The sequence below is a fragment of the Puma concolor genome, chromosome E1, assembly GCF_028749965.1.
Source record: "Puma concolor isolate L17-30 chromosome E1, mPumCon1.1.hap2, whole genome shotgun sequence".
NCBI classification, from domain to species: Eukaryota; Metazoa; Chordata; class Mammalia; order Carnivora; family Felidae; genus Puma; species Puma concolor.
The window spans coordinates 55314685-55335468 of NC_141680.1; the positions used below are offsets into that span (position 1 = coordinate 55314685).

Sequence of the window (20784 nt, forward strand, 5' to 3'; positions counted from 1 at the left end):
TTTTTGATCGCTGCAAACTCTCGCTAAGTCTCCGGTACCGCGCAGAAAGCAGCGAAAAGAAATGCTTGGGGGTGGAGGCAGATCCTGGTCTAGACACACACACACACACACACACGCACACAGGCACGCAAGATTCGTGCGGAGACGGCCCCAAACTTCTGACATTACGAGAGTACGGCAAACTTACACACTTGGACGTCCTGGGTCCCCCGCCCCAACCCCCCCCAGCCAGACCAGAGGCAGCGCTCCCCTCCCCGCTCTTCCCCTCCCCTCTCGTCACCCAAGCCCAGTGCCACAATCCTCCTCCCCGCAAAATCGAATCCAATCAGCTGCCTGCCAACCCCTGAAATGCCGTGCTGTGATTGGCTGGCCGTCTCTAAGGTGAGGCGCAGTAGTTATTAAAGAGCCCCGGGGCTGGGAGTTGAGGAGCTGAGAGCGGAGCTTGAAACTCACCGGAAAGTTCAGTGGCGCCGCGACTTGCCAGTTTTCACTCCAGGAACTTTTCTTTGCAGGAGGAGAAGAGAAGGGGTGCAAGCGCCCCGCTTTTGCTCTCTTTCTTCCCCTCCTCCTTCTCCTCTCCAGTTCGCCTTCCCCCACTTGGAGCGGGCAGCTGCGGGCTGGCCACCGCGCGCCTTCCTAAGTGCTCGCCGCCGCAGCCGGGTGACGCTCCAGGCTCCCCGGGAGCCGCTCGCTCCGCGTCCGGGCAGCCGAGGGGAGAGGAGCCCGCGCCTCGAGCCCCCGAGCCGCCGCGGCTTCTCGCCTTTCCCGGCCACCCGCCCCCTGCCCCGGTCCCGCGTATGAATCTCCTGGACCCCTTCATGAAGATGACCGACGAGCAGGAGAAGGGCCTGTCCGGCGCCCCCAGCCCCACCATGTCCGAGGACTCGGCGGGCTCGCCCTGCCCTTCGGGCTCCGGCTCGGACACCGAGAACACGCGGCCCCAGGAGAACACGTTCTCCAAGGGCGAGCCGGACCTGAAGAAGGAGAGCGAGGAGGACAAATTCCCCGTGTGCATCCGCGAGGCGGTCAGCCAGGTGCTCAAGGGCTACGACTGGACGCTGGTACCCATGCCAGTGCGCGTCAACGGCTCGAGCAAGAACAAGCCGCACGTCAAGCGGCCCATGAACGCCTTCATGGTGTGGGCGCAGGCGGCGCGCAGGAAGCTCGCCGACCAGTACCCGCACCTGCACAACGCCGAGCTCAGCAAGACGCTGGGCAAGCTCTGGAGGTAGGGCCGGCGCGGCGGGGTGGGCTCCGCGATGGCGGGGGGCGCTGGCCGCGACACCGTCTCCGTGCCCCGCCTCCCAGCAGGAGGGAGTTGCCGGTCCCGGAGCCGGCGGGGGGGGGGGGGGGGGGACTAAGTGTAACTTGGCTTGGAGTTTGACAAAGTTCTTGGACTGCTCTCGGGGAAGGGAGGGAGGCGGGGGGGGGGGGGGGCTGGGGGGAAGGGGACGGAGAGAGCCGGAGGGTGGGTGAGGACTTGTGGGAGACGCGGTGGGAGGGGGCTGCCAGCGCTATCTCCCGTCGCTGTGAAGTTCAATCCCAAGTGGGGGGTTGGGTGGGAAGTGAAGTTTGCCCCCCACTCGCTCCAACTGCGCTCTCCCGTGCAGCCTTACAACCGAGGAGATGGGATGGGGGGGGGGGGGTGCGCAGACATCAAGGCTGGAGGAGACTCCAGGCAGGAATGGGGGGAGCGCTGCTGGAAGTAGGTGGACGCAAGTGGGCGGGGGAGGGAGCAGGAAAGCTCCTTGCCGATTGTTTTTTTGGAAAGTTTTTAAAGATGTTGGGGGCGGGGGCCGGTAACCTACGGTGGCAAAGGCACTTAGAGCCGAGCAGCGGAGAGCTATTTTCATCTCCAGGGTTTCCAAAATAGAAGAGGAGAGAGGGCGGGGCCGGGAGTGACCGCTCAGGTCGGACTGAAAGAACCGAGATTTATTTTTCTGGTTTTTTTTTTTTTTCTTCCTTCTTTTTACTTTTTTTTTTTTTTTTTTTTTTTTTTTTTTAAGAAAAGTTATGAGCTGCAGCAGTGGCTGGAAAGCGGGGAGGAGGGAGGAAGGGGTTGTGCGCGAAGAAGCCGAGCGGTCGGGGTCGCCTCCCCCTCCCGCCGACCTGACAGCTCGGCCGGTTTCACAGAAGCCCCTCTGTTTCCCTCTGCGCCCCCTCCCCCGCCCCCAGACTGCTGAACGAGAGCGAGAAGCGGCCCTTCGTGGAGGAGGCGGAGCGGCTGCGCGTGCAGCACAAGAAGGACCACCCGGATTACAAGTACCAGCCGCGGCGGAGGAAGTCGGTGAAGAACGGCCAGGCGGAGGCCGAGGAGGCCACCGAGCAGACGCACATCTCCCCCAACGCCATCTTCAAGGCGCTGCAGGCCGACTCGCCTCACTCCTCCTCTGGCATGAGCGAGGTGCACTCCCCGGGCGGCGAGCACTCGGGTGAGTCCTCCCACAAGCCCCCGGCTACGCCTCCCGCGGCCGACGGGCACACCCCCGGGTCTCCACCTAGCAGACTCGCCCCGGGGACTTTGCGCTCCCCGGGGAGGGAAAAACTACCCCGAGCGCCTCAGCCTCCTCCCCTCCCTTTCCAGGGCCCCGCGAAGTCCCTACGCGCGCGCGCGCGCGCACACACACACACACACACACACGCACACGGATGTAGAGCCATCCTAGGGGATTCATTTTTATGGCGAGGTAAAATGCCTTTACAGCTTTTCAGGACTTCTCCCTTCTTCTCTGGCTCCGCCACCCCAAAAGCACACACAGGCTTCTTCCACAAGTAGCAATTTGGCCTTCCCGACCCTCCGGGCCTCCGACCCTCCCTGATAAAAGGAGATTCCCGAATGTGTACCGGCAGGTTAATCATTTGGCGACTTAGCTCCGGTGCTGCGCGCCTCCCGCGCGGTTGCGGGTCCTTAACGACACTTTTCGTTTGGAGGGAGGGTCCCAGGAGGGTTCCTAAGATTGAGGCCTTTGCGCTGCACGGCCCTGGTTGACTTTTCCGCGCTGCTTCTCTTTCCTTGCCCGCAGGGCAATCCCAGGGGCCCCCGACGCCACCTACCACCCCCAAAACCGACGTGCAGCCTGGCAAGGCTGACCTGAAGCGAGAGGGGCGCCCCCTGCCAGAGGGGGGCCGACAGCCCCCCATCGACTTCCGCGACGTGGACATCGGCGAGCTGAGCAGCGACGTCATCTCCAACATCGAGACCTTCGACGTCAACGAATTCGACCAGTACTTGCCGCCCAACGGCCACCCGGGGGTGCCGGCCACGCACGGCCAGGTCACCTACACGGGGAGCTACGGCATCAACAGCACGGCGGCGACCCCGACGGGCGCGGGCCACGTGTGGATGTCCAAGCAGCAGGCGCCGCCGCCGCCCCCTCCGCAGCAGCCCCCGCAGGCCCCGCAGGCCCCGCAGGCGCCCCCGCAGCCGCAGCCGGCGCCCCCGCAGCCGCAGCCGGCGCCCCCGCAGCCGCAGGCGGCGCACACGCTGACCACGCTGAGCAGTGAGCCGGGCCAGTCCCAGCGAACGCACATCAAGACGGAGCAGCTGAGCCCCAGCCACTACAGCGAGCAGCAGCAGCACTCGCCGCAGCAGATCGCCTACAGCCCCTTCAACCTCCCGCACTACAGCCCCTCCTACCCGCCCATCACCCGCTCGCAGTACGACTACACCGACCACCAGAACTCGGGCTCCTACTACAGCCACGCGGCGGGCCAGGGCTCCAGCCTCTACTCCACCTTCAGCTACATGAACCCGGCGCAGCGGCCCATGTACACGCCCATCGCCGACACGTCCGGGGTCCCTTCCATCCCGCAGACCCACAGCCCCCAGCACTGGGAACAGCCCGTCTACACACAGCTCACCAGACCTTGAGGAAACCTTGCACGGAGGGTGATGACGACCTTGACGATCAGAAGGAGAACCGAAGAAACAAATCACCAAGCAGAATTTCCTTGGGGACGTTTTCCCCCACCTCGTTCCGTAAAGACGTTTAAGCTAAAGGCAACTCAGACCCAGATTGCAAGACACAAACCTTAGCCATCCAGACGCATTACCACCTTGTTGCAAATCGGGGGCCAGGCCGCTCTTGGCCGGATGGACCGTTGGAAAACCCGTAAGAAACCGGACTCGAAGACCTTCTTCAGAGCAATCACGGAGGATAATGGAGAATCGTGTGATCAATTTATTTGCTCAGTCTCTCTGCCTGTTTGGACTTTGTAATTATTTTTTAGCAGTAATTAAAGAAAAAAGTCCTCTGTGAGGAATATTCTCTATTTTAAATATTTTTAGTATGTACTGTGTATGATTCATTACCATTTTGAGGGGATTTATACATATTTTTAGATAAAAGAAATTAAATGCTCTTATTTTCCCAACAGCTAAACTACTTAGTTGAACAGCGTGCCCTAGCTTTTCCTGCAACCAGAGTATTTTTGTACAGATTTGCTTTCTCTTACAAAAAAAAAAAAAAAAAAAAAAAAAGTGTGCGTGTTGTTGTATTAACATAAAAAAAAACACACAAATTTGTGTTATGCGATCAGTTTTTGGGGGTTAGCTTTGCTTAATTCCTCAGGCTTTCTGATTCAAGGAGGAGCTGCCTTAGAGAAATAAAGGCCTTATTTTGCAAATATGGAAGTAAACCATAGTTTAGAGAAGCATTTGGTAAGCTTTATCATATATATTTTTTTTTAAAAAAAAAAAAAACAAGAGAAAATACCTTGAGCCTTAAAACCATGCTGCTGGAAAATACTCTTACTTTTTAGTGCGTTTGCTTGTTTGCTGCAATCTTGAGAGAGAAGTAGAAACCAAGCAAAGGATCTGAAATCCGTTCTGGGAATGTTTCAGCAGCCAAGTGTCCCAGCGCACTGCCCCCTGGTTGCCTGCTCAAGCCCCATGTGGGGTACAGATGCTATGGCCTTTCTCTGACACTGTCACTGTGCCTCTCCGAACACCAGCAGTTGACCTTCAAGACATTCCACGTGCTAAAATTATTTATTCTGTAAGGAGAGGTTTTCATTAAAAAAAAAAAATCTTTCTCTTTAAAAAAAAATTTTTTTTTTTAATTTTACCTTCTTTAAAATAGGTTGTTGGAACCTTCCTCAAAGGGTATGGTCATCTGTTGTTAAATTATGTTCTTAACTGTAACCAGTTTTTTTTTTATTTATCTCTTTAATCTTTTTTTATTATTATTAAAAGCAAGTTTCTTTGGATTTCTTGTCCTAGATTTGTATAAATGCCTTTTTGTCTGTCCTTTTTTTTTTTTCCTTTGTGGTTTTGTTGAAAACAAACTGGAAACTTGTTTCTGTTTTTGTACAAATGAGAGGTTGCAAATGTAGTGGATCACTGAGTCATTTGCAATGTTTTCTGCCACAGATCTTTGGGCTGCCTAAATTTGTGTGTGTGTGCGCGCGTGTGTGCGTGTGCGTGTGTGCGTGTGGTGACGCAAAACAATGCTGGCATGTGTCATGGATAGTCCCCTGCAAGTTCTCTTGGAGACAGGGAAGAAAGGCAGAGGGGACCAGCCCAACGAGACCTTAATTCTTAATTCCTTCTGTGGCTGGAGAGTTTGAGGATTGCTTTTTAAAAAAGACAGCAAACTTTTTTTTTTAATTTAAAAAAAAAGATATATTAACAGTTTTAGAAGTCAGTAGAATAAAATCTTAAAGCACTCTTATAATATGGCATCTTTCAATTTTCTGTATAAAAGCAGATCTTTAAAAAAAAAAAACTATTTCTGTAACTTAAGAAACCTGGCATTTAAATCATATTTTGTCCTTAGGTAAGGTTTGGTTTGTGTTTGTGTTTTGTTTGTTTTGCTTGTTTCCTCCCCAAACCTTTGTTCTCTCTGTGAAACTCATCTTTCCTTTTTTCTTTTTCTTTTTTTTTTTTTTTGTATATTATTGTTTACAATAAATATACATTGCATTAAAAAGAAAGCGGCCCTGTGGACTTACTCCATGCTCCCATTTAGGGATAATTTGAAGAACTGACGTAGAAAAGAGACGGTTACATACAGATCACTGTGATGTTTACGTTTTATGTGTGTGTGTGTGTGTGTGTGTGTGTGTGTGTGTGTGTACTTTCGGCACCAATGAAGAGACCGTGTTCCCAAAAATCGACCGGGGCGGGGGGTGGGGGGAATAATCTGGGAGAGTGTCATCTCGTTAGGTCACATAGACAATTATGCATCAGCAGTCGCCAGCGCAGGCAAAATGTTTGCTGTGGTATTAACAGCCTCATGCTTCAGGGCAAAAGCTGGTCTGTAGAAGTCAGAGGGGGATGTTAGACCTGAAATCAGTAGCTGGTCAGTAGACAGAATGCCAGAGGGGGTGACTTCACTGTCTGAATTTAACGGAGCAAACTTTCTATTACTACGAACACATACCAAAAAAAAGGGGGGGGGGGGTATCTGTTCAAAAGGCAGAAGAAGCCAAAATAAAAGTTGGCAAAGAAGATCAGAAGGAAGTCTGTTCCATTAACCCATTAAACGATTCAGAGCCTTCCTGGTGTATCTGCAGGGACAATGGAGTGAGATTACCTTATTTTGCTGTTCCCCGCAGTTTAACGCCTTCTGAGGAGATGCAAAGCCTTGGTAGAAGTAATAAGACCTAATCCTGTTTTCCTTGGCCTCAGTGAGATGGGAGTTTCCAGGATCAGAGAAACGTCCAGGTTATTTTTCATTAAACAGATGAAATCACTCCTTCCCTCCCGCCCCCACACAGAGACACCCCCCCCTCACACCCCCCCCCACCCCGGCTGATTGGGGAAGTGTCTCCAAAGGAGGCAAGTCTCTGTCACCTCAGGCTGGTTTTACTTCTAGGCCCTTGTCTCTGACAGTCTTAAATGGTACCCAGACTCTCTGGCATTACCTCACGTTGTCTGTTTTTGCCTTTTGGATTCCTGGCTTGCGTCCCACGCCTGGATCATGGCAACCAGGAAAATGGTAGTTATCAAATCGAGGCAACATTAGTCCTCGGCCTCCTTTGCAAATTCCTCCAACATTGATTGAGGGCCTGTGATCTGCGGGGTGCTGTGCAAATCTCCCCCACCCCACCCCCAGAGGTCACATTCTGTTGTTTAGTTGTGCCACGGTGCCCATTGGCTTAGGCTCAGTCTAGCTTCCATTCTTACAAAATCTCTATTGTTTTTCCCCTTGCCAACACTCACAAAGTCCTTTTTAAAGTGTGTGTGGTGTTCATTCTTATTTACTTTTATTCCCCCAAATCCCCTTATCTATGAAACTCAACACATACCACCCCATCCTGACCACCGCTTTCCCTACCAAATCTGTAATGTTTGCTAGATTGTCCTCTCTTCTAGAAATATGCTTTTTTCCCCCAGTGTGTGACCTTCCACAGACCTTCTTAGAGCCAGAAGGTTCCATTCGGGTATAATCTCGCTAGGTGAGGTAAGGCAAGCTGCTTACTTTCCTGTGCCTTGGTTTTCCCTTTTGTTAAGAACATTTATAATCTCTCCCTCTTATAACAGGGTTTGCTATTCAAGCAGTTTTTAGCAAGAAGCAGTCTGGAAATTCACTGCATCTGAATCTTTTGGTATGCACAGGATTCCACAGCACCGGAATAAAAGATAAATGGTGAAAAGGGTGTGCACAGGATGGTCCTGACACACAGGAAAAGACAAGAGACAATGGAGCACAGGGAGAATTCATCTGAATCCCACCCACCCCCATCCACCAGATTGAGTCAAAGCCCAGCACCACCAGATTATAAAATATTTTAGAGGAATTTTTATTCTAAATCTAGAAACACAGAGCTTATCGCCCTGACAACAAGACATTTATTGAAAACCTAGGAAAGAGGGGCACCTGCTCAGTCGGTCGAGCGTCTGGCTCAATTTCCGCTCAGGTCGTGATCTCATGGTTTGTGGGGTCAAGCCCCACATCGGGCTCTGCACTCACAGTGTGGAGCCTGCTTGGGATTCTCTCTCTCTCTCTCTCTCTCTCTCTCTCTCGAAATAAATAAATAAATAAACTTAAAAAAAAAAAAAAAAAAAAAACCTGGGAAAGAGTCCTCCAGACCAGAAAAAGCTTATAATTAGATCCAGAGTTATTTATTTCTTCGTATTCAAATAAAACCCTTTTTTTTTTTTTTTTACTATTTTAACAAAAAGGGTTTTTTTAAAAAAACAAAAGGGAATAAACATAAGGGAATAAAAACCTCGCTTAGAATCAGTCCTTTGGGCTTTTATTAAAATGGCACTTACGGATTAGTTTGAGCTGTATGTTTGACTTTCCCACCTCAACCCCATCCCATCCCTTCTTTTCCCTGATTTCCACAGTAAATATTTTTGAGGCAGGGCAGAGGCACTTTTTATATGAACTTAATTGATGAACTATCATTTTAGCCAGAGATAGATTTACCATGATGCTAAATAAGCTGAAGCCTCAGGTCTGGTCACCTGCACAGACTCCTTTTAAGGCCCTGCACTTAATCTCGTATTTTAACAATTTAGTATCTTTTTTTTTTAATTCTGCCCTCCCTCAAACACACACACACACACACACACACACACACACACACACACAACTGTATAAGCTCCAGGACCCAGAAAACCCGGGTCTGTCCAAGACCCAGACAGCAAACCATGATATCAGAGGCTGAGAGGTAAATAAATACTTTTATTTCTATTCTCAACAGTGCACGGCACGTAGTGAGCTTGCTGAATACCAACCTTTTATCAAACCGTGGACCTGGTGGCAACGTCCCAGATACATCACTGGGAATCTCTGCCGTAACATTCCTCCATGAGACCTTGCACGGTGTTCTCATCCCTCTGAGACTCAAAGCATTTCCATTTCTCAAATGATAGTTTCTCCTGGGCATAGGTTAAGTAAAGTAGATCTCACAAGACTGTTAATTACCCGTCCTTCCTGGTTCCTTCACTTCTCATTTCCAACTCATCTCTATTTTTTTCCTATCTTCCAGCACCTCTTTCCTGCATTTTCTTAGGATATCTCCTTGACTCTTGTGGCTAGAAAAAGTTTGCTGGGCCCTTATTGGGTTATTCCTTTTCCATAATTCACAGGCCAGACCTGTTTTACTCTGTATCTGAAGACTTATTTTATTTTTTATTTATTTTTACATTTTTTAATGTTGATTTATTTTTGAGAGAGAGAGAGAGAGTGAGAGAGAGAGAGAGAGAGAGAGAGAGAGAATCCAAAGCAGGCCCGAGGCTCCAGGCTCCGAGCTGTCAGCACAGAGCCCGACGTGGGGCTCCAACCCACCAACTGTGAGATCACGACCTGACCCAAAGCCAGATGCTTAACCAACTGAGCCACCCAGGTGTCCCTCTGAAGAATTATCTTAGACCAAATATAATGATGGGGACAGCAATATCGGATTTACATTCATTCAAAACAACTAGGCAAAGGGCAGCTGGGTGGCTCAGTCGGTTACGTGTCCGTCTCTTGGTTTCGGCTCAGGTCACGATCTCACGACCTCAAACCCCGCATCAGGCTCCGTGCTGACAAAGAAGAGCCTGCTTGGGATTCTGTCTCTCTCCCTCTTTCTCTGCCCCTTTCCTGCTCATGCTCTCTCTCTCTCTCTCTCTCTCAAAATAAATAAGTACACTTAAAAAAATCAGAAAGAAAAACAAAACAACCAGGCAAAATTCAAGGCAGTGTGTACATTACTTTGAAGTTACTACCAGACACATCCCTTGAAATCACAGGATTTTATATAGAACTTAATCCATGTACCGTGATTTCGTGCCACCATAGTCCACTGAGGAAAGTTTCTACTTACTGTCCCCACCAACATTTGCAAAACATCTCCTATAGGTAGGATTCAGTGGCCGACAAGGATAGATGCAGTCCCTGCCCTCAGGGAGCTACATCGTATAGCAGCGAAGGCCTGCAAAAACCAATGTACTCTGGCATTTTCTTGTTCACACGCTATGAAAACAACACTCCTGATGAGGGCCAACTGGGCTGCTCCTTATCTGGGAGAGAATGATGGCAGCCTGGCCTAGCACAGAGGGACTGGGCCGTTGATGGATCTGGGACCTCTTTCTCTCCTAATCTCCATCCGTTTTTCAGTGACATGAATTTATTCTGACCCAATTTACAGAAAAGTGACCCACTGTGTTTTTACCTCAGTCATGTCTTCCTGGCCCCCTGCCAGGAAGGCAACCAGGTCTCTGCCTCTTGATGAACCACATGTTCATGTATCACACAATTCTCTTTTTACCTGAGACCCCTGAAATCCAGGAGGATCTCTTGATTTCAGAGACTCGTTGAATGCACCCCACAGGTTTATGGAATCAGAGATATAGAAGGCACCATGGGTGGTGTTTTAGTTTGGTTGTGCTCTTGTTGCCAAAATCCTTTTTGCAACATCCAAGCCATTGAGTACTCTTCAATATCTTCCAGAATGCTCACATTGGTTCATGAGTACGGACTTCCTCTCCTGGAGAGCTGTAATTTTGCAAAAATCTTACCTTTGTAGTCTCTACCAACAGCCCAAGGTGACCTGGCTTTATACCAACATGATGGGAGACTTGTCTTTCTTTCAAACGATAGCTCTTCAACTATTTATACAGTTTTCAAGTTTTCTTTCCGTATTTTTTTCCCCATGTGAAACATTTTCAATACATTTTACATGTGACCCGGTTCCCAAACGTTTCTGTACCTTGTCCTTCTTTGAATGTATTTCACTCACTAGCATTACCCAAATTAATTCCAGGCCCCCAAATCTGGTTTGACTAATATGGAAGAAAGTCAATTTATCCCCTTTGTAATCAGAAATTGTGCTTTTATTAATTTAAACTAAAATTGTATTCATTGTTGTGGTAGCCAAAGCACTCAGTTATGTTATGGTGAGACATCTCTCACCTATTCTATAATCGTGCAACTGGGTTTTTGAACCCAATTACCAAGGTTTACATTTGCCTCTGTCTTGACTGAAGTATGACATATACAGGCTCCAGGAAAAGGGATTTACATCATTGAGCCCTTACTTTGCCAGGCACCGTGACAGATGTTTTATATACATGATCTCATTTAATCCATTTAATTACCCTTAGAGACAGGTGTTATTATTACACTTTTCTTAAGAAGGAAACTGAGGCTCAGAGAGATTAAACAATTAACCTAAGGTCGTGTAAATAGTAAATGGCTCAGACAACTACCATTGACTCCCCCAACCTACTACCGGCCCCCACCTACTGAATCCTCAGTTTTCAAAAGGGAATTTGAAATAGAGTTTATAATGGGAAAAAGAGAATAAATTCTTATGTTGTTAATTATGTTATAGAGAATCTCTTTTAAAGGAAAATCCAACCAGATGACCCACCTGCCTCCTGCTCATTACCTTGCAATGCCTACCTGTTCACTTGGAATCAAATCCAAAATCTTGACCAGAGGATACTCCAGGGCTTTGTGAACTATAGCCCACAGATCAAATCCAACCCCTCACCTATTGTTGCAAGTAAAGCTTTATTGGAACACAGTCACGTCCACTGGCTTACAGATCATGTACGCTGCTTTCCCGCTATGACAGCACTATTGGGCAGCGGGAATAGAGATCATGGTCTGCAAAGTCTAAAATATTTATTAGCTGACCTTTTACTGACCCTTTATCTATATCTAGCTCTTGCCTGTTTCTGTGACTTCATTTCTTGCCATCACTCTCCTTTTTCCCCATGACCCATCCCTCTGCCTTCTTTCTCATTCTCAAATCTGTCAAGCTCTTTGCTACTTAAGGGCCTTTGCGCGTGCTACTTTCCTGGCCTAAAGCACCCTTTCATCAGAATTTTCCATTTTTCCTTTCCATCTTTCAGTTCTCGGCTCAAATGTCACCTTCCCCAAGGGACATGGCCACCCTAGATGGAGAGGTCCACAGTCAGTCTCCCATTATCCTGTCTATTGTAATACCATCAATTTCTGGATGCATCTTTGTCATTTGTGTGTTCATCAACTTTGACTAAGGCTTTGAACTTGGTTTTCTTTCCAGCTTATCTCTGGTACCTAGAAAAGTGTTTGATGCATAACAGGAGCTCAATAACTATTTATTGATGAATTCATTGGTAGAGTAAGCTGTTTTCATTCCCCCCGGGTTCTCAGGTGGGAAGTGAATATTAGGGATTAAGAAGCAAGAAAGTCATCAATTCCTGTGTAATTAAATAATCAACTAAGTGAACACACGATGAGCCTTCAGCTAGGAGCTGGGGACTCCAAAACTAATAAGGTAAAGAGCTCACAAGACAAAGGATGGAAATGGGGCACCTGGGTGGCTCAGTCAGTTGAGGGTCCAACTTCAGCTCAGGCCATGATCTCCCAGGTCATGGGTTCAGACCCTGAGTTGGGCTCCGCGCTGACGGTGGGGAGCCCGCTTGGGATTCTCTCTCTCTGCTCCTCCCCCATTTACGCTCTTTCTCTCTCAAAATAAATACGTAAACTTAAAAAAAAAAAAAAAGGAAAAGGACAGAAGTAACGTAATTAAACCAACAATAGTAGTATTGAGGGTTGAGCTAGAGGTGTGCACGGGGTGCTATAAAAATACACAAGATGGGGAAGGAAGCAGCCTAGCCGAGGGGAAGATTGTTGAGGCACAGAGAAGGGCCAAGGCAAGAACATGGAGATATGAAGCAGATTCATGTTTCGGGGCCACCGAAAGTTGGTTCGGTGTGACCAGGTTTGGAGGTGGGTAGGTAGATGGCAGAGAATTAGTTGAGAGATAAGCAGGGGTGTAGAATCTCAAGGAATTTTAGCCAGGATAATGACAAGAGCAGTAGTGTGCTTAAACAAAGGCGTTCCTTCCCCTGCACCAACCCAGGTTTTTGATTTTTGCTGTCAAAATCCAGAAAAACAGGCAGAACAGTCTGGAGTCTCTTGTTTCACCCACTGCACGGGACATCAAAGCCCGAGCTAAGGTTAAGGCAGTGGTGATAAAGGCGGAGAGACGAATGGAAATGGCTATGAGGTGACTCTAGACCTCTGTTCTCTGTCTCTGGTGACAAGGTGAGTAGTGGTGCCATCGAACACACTGGAATGTAGGAGCATGCTTAGTAGCACTTGACTACAAGTGTAACCTATAATACGAAACAGCATAGCCTGTGCGATGTGATCAAAATGCAGCTTGATTTTCCCCTTTACTGGCTCTTTAGGCTTTATGCAGGAGCTGGGGTCTTCCCTTGGCCCTGAGTGATCATTGGGAGTGGGATTGGGGTTGGGCGGAATGAGGACAAGACTCGTCCCAACATTCTCAGAAGATAAAAAGTTCTCTGGTTCTATACCTATAAAGTAATAATAATTTTTACAAGCCATTTCAGTCATTGCAATGTCCCATTCCAGGAAACACATAAATTGGCTTAAAATTATATCTTCTTCCCTGGGCGCCTGGGTGTTTCAGTTCGTTGAGTGTCTGACTCTCGATTTCAGCTCAGGTCATGATCCAAGGGTCGTTGAGTTCGAGCCCCGAGTGGGGCTCCACACTGAGCGTGGAGCCTGCTTGGGATGGTCTCTCTCTTTCCCTCTGCCCCTCCTCCACACGTGCATGCTCGGTCTCTAAATAAATAAATAAACATGATATCTTCTCCCTTCCTCACCTTATGACTTGGGAAGCAGGGTAGTCTTACCCTTCTTCGCACACTTCCTCTCTGCCCAACAGAGTCCACAGGGATGGGACAAACAGGGGAGGAAAGGGAGAGAAACATTTATTGGGATGGCATCACATGTCAGGTCCTGGTAGATGGTCAAAGCTTATCTCTGGTGGGCCAGGCACTTGATCAGAGCTGACTTTTTCCCCTGGGCCACCCTCATGGCTTCTCATTTAGGCAGCTGTCTTGACCCAGGTATATATGTTATCATTCACACAGGTGGTTTTCAACTCCTAGCCCACTGCTCAGCATGCTCAGAACACCTCCAGCCTCTTCCTGTGAGGTCTTGCCCCAGAAGATGACTCTGCTAAAAGGAGCCAAGAAGATCCCCTGCTTGGTCTCTGACCCAGGGAACCACATCGGGTGGGTGGAGACCTATCATTTACCCAGGAGAAGTCACCACTTCTCACATCCCACCTGACTTACCTAGACTCTTGAGTCGGGCACCAGTTCTCTGGGTTTCTTAACTGTAAGAATGCATTTCAAAGCTTTGTGAGCAACATCTTTTAAAGCCCTGTTTGCTTAACTCGAAGATACTGGATAACACCACCATATGGAGACCATACTATGCTATGGAGACCATAGCATCAACTCCCCAGAAGCACCTTCACAGATTTCCTTTTCTTTTTCTGACTCTGACCCTCCCTTATTTTACTGGAGTAAAAATTAAAACGAAAACAAACACAAAACTTTACATACCCTGAAACGCACAGATCTTAAGTGTGTAAGTCTGTACTTTTTGATCAATGTATTCGTCTGAGCAACCACCACCCCAATCAGAGAATGTAACCATCACCCTCACAGAACCATCACCCTCAGTCAATCCCCAATTCCCATGGACAATCACTCGTCTGACCTCCATCACCACACATTACATCTGCTTGTTCTTAAGCTTCATATACATGGAATGACACGATGCGTAACTATTTATGTCTGGCCTCTTTTGCTCATCGCGTTCTGTTCTATTTCTATGGAATCCATCAATGTTGCATGTGTCAATAGTTGGTTCTTTTCTCTTGCTGAATAGTATTACCTCGTATCAATATGCAACAATGAGTTTATCTGTCTTTCTACTGAGGGATATGTGGATTTGGTCTAGTTTGAGACTACTGTGAATAAAGCTGATAGAAATCTCTCTTGGGCAAATATCTAGAAATGTTATCGCTGTGTCGTAGAACAGATAAATGCTCAACTTTGTAAGAAACTTCCAAACCATTTTCCAAAGTGCATAAATCATCATACGCTCGCTCCCACGCGAAATACGGAGAATTCCAGTTCCTCTCTATCAATAGCAACATTTGTTGTCAGAGTTTAAAATTTTGACACCTATTTTTGTGAAATGGTTATCCGTGTTTTTAGTTTGCATTCCCCACGAGCCCTCTTCCTCAGTGCCCTACGTCATGCTCTCGTACGTTCTTCTGCGGTACAGAATTAACGTGACATCAGATCTGACAACCCCCTACACTCTCTGGGAACCCAGACATTTATTTCCTTTCTTTGGATGGGAAAAGTTTAGGTATCCGTTTTTCTTATGACTTTTCATTTTGCAGCTGCCTCTGAACTGTATGAATCCAGCGAGAACCACATGAGGCGTGCCAAGCATGTAGGGGGGCCAGTTGTACTGGTTCTCTCTGGGTCCAGCTGCCGGACAAATAAGGCTGGGAATCCAGGACTATCTAACAGGAAACTCCCAGCTCTTTTGTGGGCAGCTTGGGAGACAGAGGAAGTGAAGATAATGGAAGGGAAAGTTCAAGCCCAAATAAACATCTGAACTTGTAGGTGGTGCTTATTCAAGTTAAGCTCAATTTTCTCACCTGTGGGAACCCACATCTTTTCAGATAAAGGACCTTATAGAAACACAACATTTGCAGAGCATTTTCATTTTATGGCTCAAAGCCCCTGGAAAGATAAGAGTTGCTCCTGTTCTGGGGGTCCTTCGTCTCTATAAATTCATGGGAGAAAAGAGCACTCTCTTGGAGGGTTCCCCAAAGCAGAGATAGAGGAAAAAGCCTGGAGCTTCATTTCCCCTTATGCCCGAAGCCCCTGAACCCCAGAATGGCCATGCAGTAGTCCTGTCTCCCGGTCAACAGAACTACCTCCCTCCAGAGCCAATTTTGAAAGTCCCTGAAATTTCTGAAGCCCTCACTGAACATGAGCACACATCTGACCTCTGCGTTGATTTCATCACCCAGCTGGCCCCTGTCTGAACCTCTGCCTCCATGGAGAATTCTTGAAATCCATCCTATTCTCCACCTGCAGCTGTTTCCTGGGATTTGAAAAAAAAAAAAAAAAAAAAAGATATGCCCCTGTTCCTAGATTCCCTATTCCCACCAAGACTCTTTCACGTCCAGCTTTCATCTGTGTTATCTGGTACTTTCGATTCGGCCATGGTGCCAGTGGTTAACTACTGAAACCAAGTCTGCATTCACACCAGACGGCAAGATTGACACGGCAGGAAAGTAACTTGAGCCAACGGAGTATCAGAAACCAGCCGTGAGCAGTAACCGATCGATAGACATGAGGGCAAATGAAATTCAGCCGTCCAGCTAGAGGCCAGCACCCACAGCTATGCATCAAAATGGCCCTCGCGGACACACAGTGCGGAGAGAACTATCTTGCTCTGGTCTATTCAGCCACATTGCTCAAGAGACCATAATCACTGAGACGACAAATGTTTCATGCTCATCTACCACCTGACAGGCTCAATGCTGGGAGCTGGTGGTACAGAGAGACCCCACACCTGGTAAGGAGAGATCTGCATTAACAAGTAATTTTAATAAATCATGGAGTTATGGTCCTGGATTAAACACAGTCGAGGGAGTTAAGGGAATAAAGAGCTTATGGTCAGGTGTTCCTTAGCCTCTAAAATTCATCACCTGAACGTGTACTGCTTTTAACTACCCGAAGAAAAATAAAAGATTACTTAATAAATAAATAAACTGATCACCTGGGAGGGGGGGAATCAATAGCCTGATTTACAGAGCCACCTTCCGTTTGGTTAGCATCTAGATTATCCTACCTGGCAAGGTTATGCTTTACGACAACCCCAGTGGTTTAATTGAAACTGTAATTACGATGCCTTACTGATGGTGGGTGGTGGGGAAGAGGGGGAAGAGGTGACAGGTTCCTCACTTTCCCAGCAACTCTGTCTATTCTGATGCGATATCTACATCCTTCCTCCAAGTGGCCACATTCTTCACTCTTGATTTCTCAGAGCTACCCAGCCCAAAAGTCCCCCTGGAGAAAGAGTCCAGTGGTTCTCAAAAGGGAGCCAATGGTTCTGTCTAAAATGTCTTTACTGCTCACTCCCTGCAACATCCTGGTCCATCGTCGACAGAAACGATACGCTGTGCTAACCTTCTGTTGACTTTATGTGCCAAGGGCCTGACGAAAAACAGCTTTAAACAAAGTTGACACAGCCAGATTTATCTCAAATTTACATGAGCTCAAAGAAAGAACAGCCACGCTGCACAGACAGACGGTTAACTACCACCAGCAGCAGCGGGGAAGACTGTTTGCAAATCTTCCTCTCTGATACTTAACAGATAATTCAACCTTCATTTCGGTTGAAGTGAAGACGGAGAAAGGGTGTAGGAGCAACGTCTATGCCGAGGACGCCAATCTTGGTGATACCCACCCTGCCTGGGAGAAGAATCTTGACAGCCTGTAACCCCCCTCGGGCCGGGACCCACCCCACAAGCTGCTGTTGTCCCGCCACAGCTGTTTCCGTTTTTTATTACGATTTTCTCCGCCTTTCATTTTTCAGGCCAAGGAGAAGCTCAGGGGGCCCATCTGTTTCTCTCTTGCCCTTTTCCCTGTTCCCAGAAGCAAAGCACACACATGCATGCATGCACACGCACTCCACACCAGGCCGCCACAAACTCCTCTCGGGACAATGAAGAGAGGAACCAGAAGGGAACACTACCCACCCAGTCCACACCCCAGGGACCCGCAGGGAGAGGCAACAGGAGGAGAGGAGGGGGTGCTCTCAGAAAGCCGGAAAGGAAGAGTGGATGGTGACAAGAGCAGCAGATACAGAAGCAAAACCTCATTAAAGCAACAGGTTTTCTCCCGAGGAGAACATTCTGTCTTGTTTTTGTTTTTACTTAAACTTTCCTGTTCAAAACAAAACACAAAAAAACAAAACACCAGGCCTGGTAGTTCAAGCCTGCAGTGCAAATTCACTCATGTCCAGAAAGCCTAAGAGAAATGGTCCCATTGAGCTTAGGAAGAGTTACAAACTAATGAAAAGAGCAACTTTGCCATCAAGATGGGACAAAATAGTGGTGTTTCCTGAACCACTGAAGTCGTCGTCAGAAAGCTTAAGCCTGAGGGGCCCTGGCTTTGGGTCTGGCTGGGCATAGGACCCCGCTTCCTGATAAATGACAACTGTCGATTGGAAAACCTCCCGAAATGCACAACCTTAAATCCAGAGCTTTGGCATCTGTAGTTTTGTTTTGGTTTTTCGTTGACGAGTGCGCTTAGGAGCAGTTGCAAGGAGAGTGCAGGCCTCAGGTGTCATCAGTGCAAACTCTGAGGAGCCTCCAGATGGCGCGCGAAGGCGAGCCAGCGGTGAAGGTATGGAAGGCAGGGCAACGCCTGAACGCCAAGCAACCGAAATGGGCAAGGGGCGACTACATCTCACACGAGGCACGTGCCCGTGGACCGGGGTGAGGGCAAGGTCTATCCAAGCTTAACGTGGGCCAGAGGGAGTAAGTGAGCCTGGAGAGGGGAAGACCGAGTTGACTCATTGGATTTTCCCAATAACTTCCAGGGTCTTTTCAAAGCCCACATGAGATCATACCTGGCATATGGTGCCACACCAAGAGACGGGCTTCCATCTGTCTTCATGACTTGTCCACCATGTTGTTGTACTAGCCTTCAATGCCACTTCACACTAATTCCCTTCTGTGTGTCCATACGTCCCTGATCCCAGAGCACAGCCCTAGTTATTCACCATGATGGTCTCACCTACTCATGCCAACAGTTCCACTGGCCCTCTCTTATTTGGATGATAAAATCCCAAAACTGAGCTTGCCCCATCACCCCTTGCCTTTCTCACCCCCTTCCACTCCATTCTCTTTCTATTGCCTTTGTGTTTTCACCAGCCTCAGGCTCTTGCTTCTTCCCCTGTTTCTGTTTAGCTCATGCTTTTCCTTCCCTCAAAATGCCTTTCCCCGTCGCCTTCCACCCAGGTCTGTCTGTCTCAACAGTTTAGCACTTCCCGAGGCTTCCTGAGCACACTCAAGTTAAAGGATCTCTCCCTCCTCCAAACTAGCAAAGTGTATTGAAGGGACTGTCCTATTTGATCAAATCGATAAGATGCCACTGATTGAAAGACAAGACGCGCATCTTCACATCAATGAACCAAATATGTATTCCAAAACCTATTCTTTTCTGTACATTTAACCTGTATCACAGTTACTGTGTTTGGGTTTTCTGTCTTTCTGAATGCAGTCTTCTTAAAGGCATGGCCTCTAAGTGACCCACTTCTGCACTGCTCCTCAAACCTAGCACAGAGCTGAAGTCGTATTCACATGCACATATTCAGATGTGCATAAAACCTGGCAGGAAGAACGAATAAATACTCCAGACTGTATGCATCCTTGTGAAAATATTCAATTCATTAGCCTTTGTAGTTAAAAATGTACACTTGCAGGGCATCTGGGTGGCTCAGCCAGTTAAGCGTCCCACGTCGGCTCAGGTTATGATCTCACGGTTGGTGAGTTCGAGCCGCACGTCAGGCTCTGTGCTGACAGCTCGGAGTCTGAAGCCTGCGTTGGACTCTGTGTCCCCCTCTCGCTCTCTGCCCCTCTCCCCCTCTGTCTCTCTCTTTCTCTCTCTCTCCAAGATAAATAAACATTAAAAAATATTTTTAAAATAAAAAAATGTACACTTGCATATTTTAATGGCTTAACTCATACATTTCAAAATGTGAACTGATGCTGAACAAAATACAGAAATTTATACAAGTTAATGAGGAAGAGCAAAAATAAAAAATTAGAAAGTGTCCAAACAGGGGCGCCTGGGTGGCGCAGTCGGTTAAGCGTCCGACTTCAGCCAGGTCATGATCTCGCGGTCAGTGAGTTCGAGCCCCGTGTCAGGCTCTGGGCTGATGGCTCGGAGCCTGGAGCCTGTTTCCGATTCTGTGTCTCCCTCTCTCTCTGCCCCTCCCCCGTTCATGCTCTGTCTCTCTCTGTCCCAAAAATAAATAAAAAAAAAAAAAAAAAAAAAAAAAGAAAGTGTCCAAACATATTGCCCTGAGCATCCACTAAGTGCAGAAGCTCTACAGACCACCTGATGGATGCATTTGGTTGTGATTCTCACGCAGCCCCAGGGAGCGGGTGTCAGGGGCTCCGCATGACAGACGAGCACCCCTCTGTTCATCTGTCCAGGGTCAGGCCCCACCTTGGACATGGCTGAGGCAGAATTTGAACCTGCTTTATCTTGATGCCAAAGGCTGAGCTCAAGGATTTCTGAACAATGCCTAGTCTACTTCTCTCGTCAGAGAAGCAAAATGTATTCACTCTCCTGGAAAGGAGCAAATCTCACCACCCGGCCAGAAGATGCTCTCCCGCCCCTCAAGGAAAGAATCAGGGCACCTCGGGATATGATTCCAAGGGAGGCCGTGAGAGGCCATGAGGGGCCGTGAGGGGAGTCCTGGAATCTTTCTCCCTCTTCAGAGCGAGAAACCAGCAAGGATCATCCCATTTGTCTCTCTGGAAGTTGCAGACAGGAAGACAAAGCGAAGAGGCAACAGCCTGAAGTGTGCTGGCCTGGGTCTTCTGGGGAGCAGAAGCTGAGAGAAGATGAAGTGTGTAAAGGCTTTATGAGGGGAAATGCCTGTGTGAGGGGAGAGGGGGAGGAAACTGAGATGCAGGGAGAGCCATCCAACCACAATGCAAGCCTGACCCTGAGTGAAGGAGAGGTAAACGCATCCTAGCCCGCTGAGGGAGGCCCAGTGGGAACTGTCCGGCCAAAGGAGGCCTCCGCAGGGATGCCGAGAGCAAGTCTCCCTTAGCACCGCATCTTCGTCTTCAGCCCTTGGCCAGGAGCAGCCCCGGGGGGAGGCATGGCTTCTGCACCAAGAAGGGGGTGGGCTCCACAGAGCAGTAGAGGCCTTTGGTCAACACTCCCTGCAGGTGGAGGTGCCTTCTCAGCGGGAGAAA

The 20784-nt window shown here is 48.3% G+C and overlaps 1 protein-coding gene across 1 annotated transcript; it reads left to right on the forward strand.

Moving 5' to 3' along the window:
* Window positions 1-419: 419 nt before the first annotated feature.
* Window positions 420-4730, forward strand: SOX9 (SRY-box transcription factor 9). The gene is made up of 3 exons (XM_086687900.1): window positions 420-1228; window positions 2176-2432; window positions 3024-4730. The coding sequence occupies exons 1-3, from the start codon at window positions 798-800 to the stop codon at window positions 3869-3871; spliced, it is 1536 nt and encodes a 511-aa protein (XP_086544026.1). The 5' UTR covers window positions 420-797; the 3' UTR covers window positions 3872-4730.
* Window positions 4731-20784: the final 16054 nt, after the last annotated feature.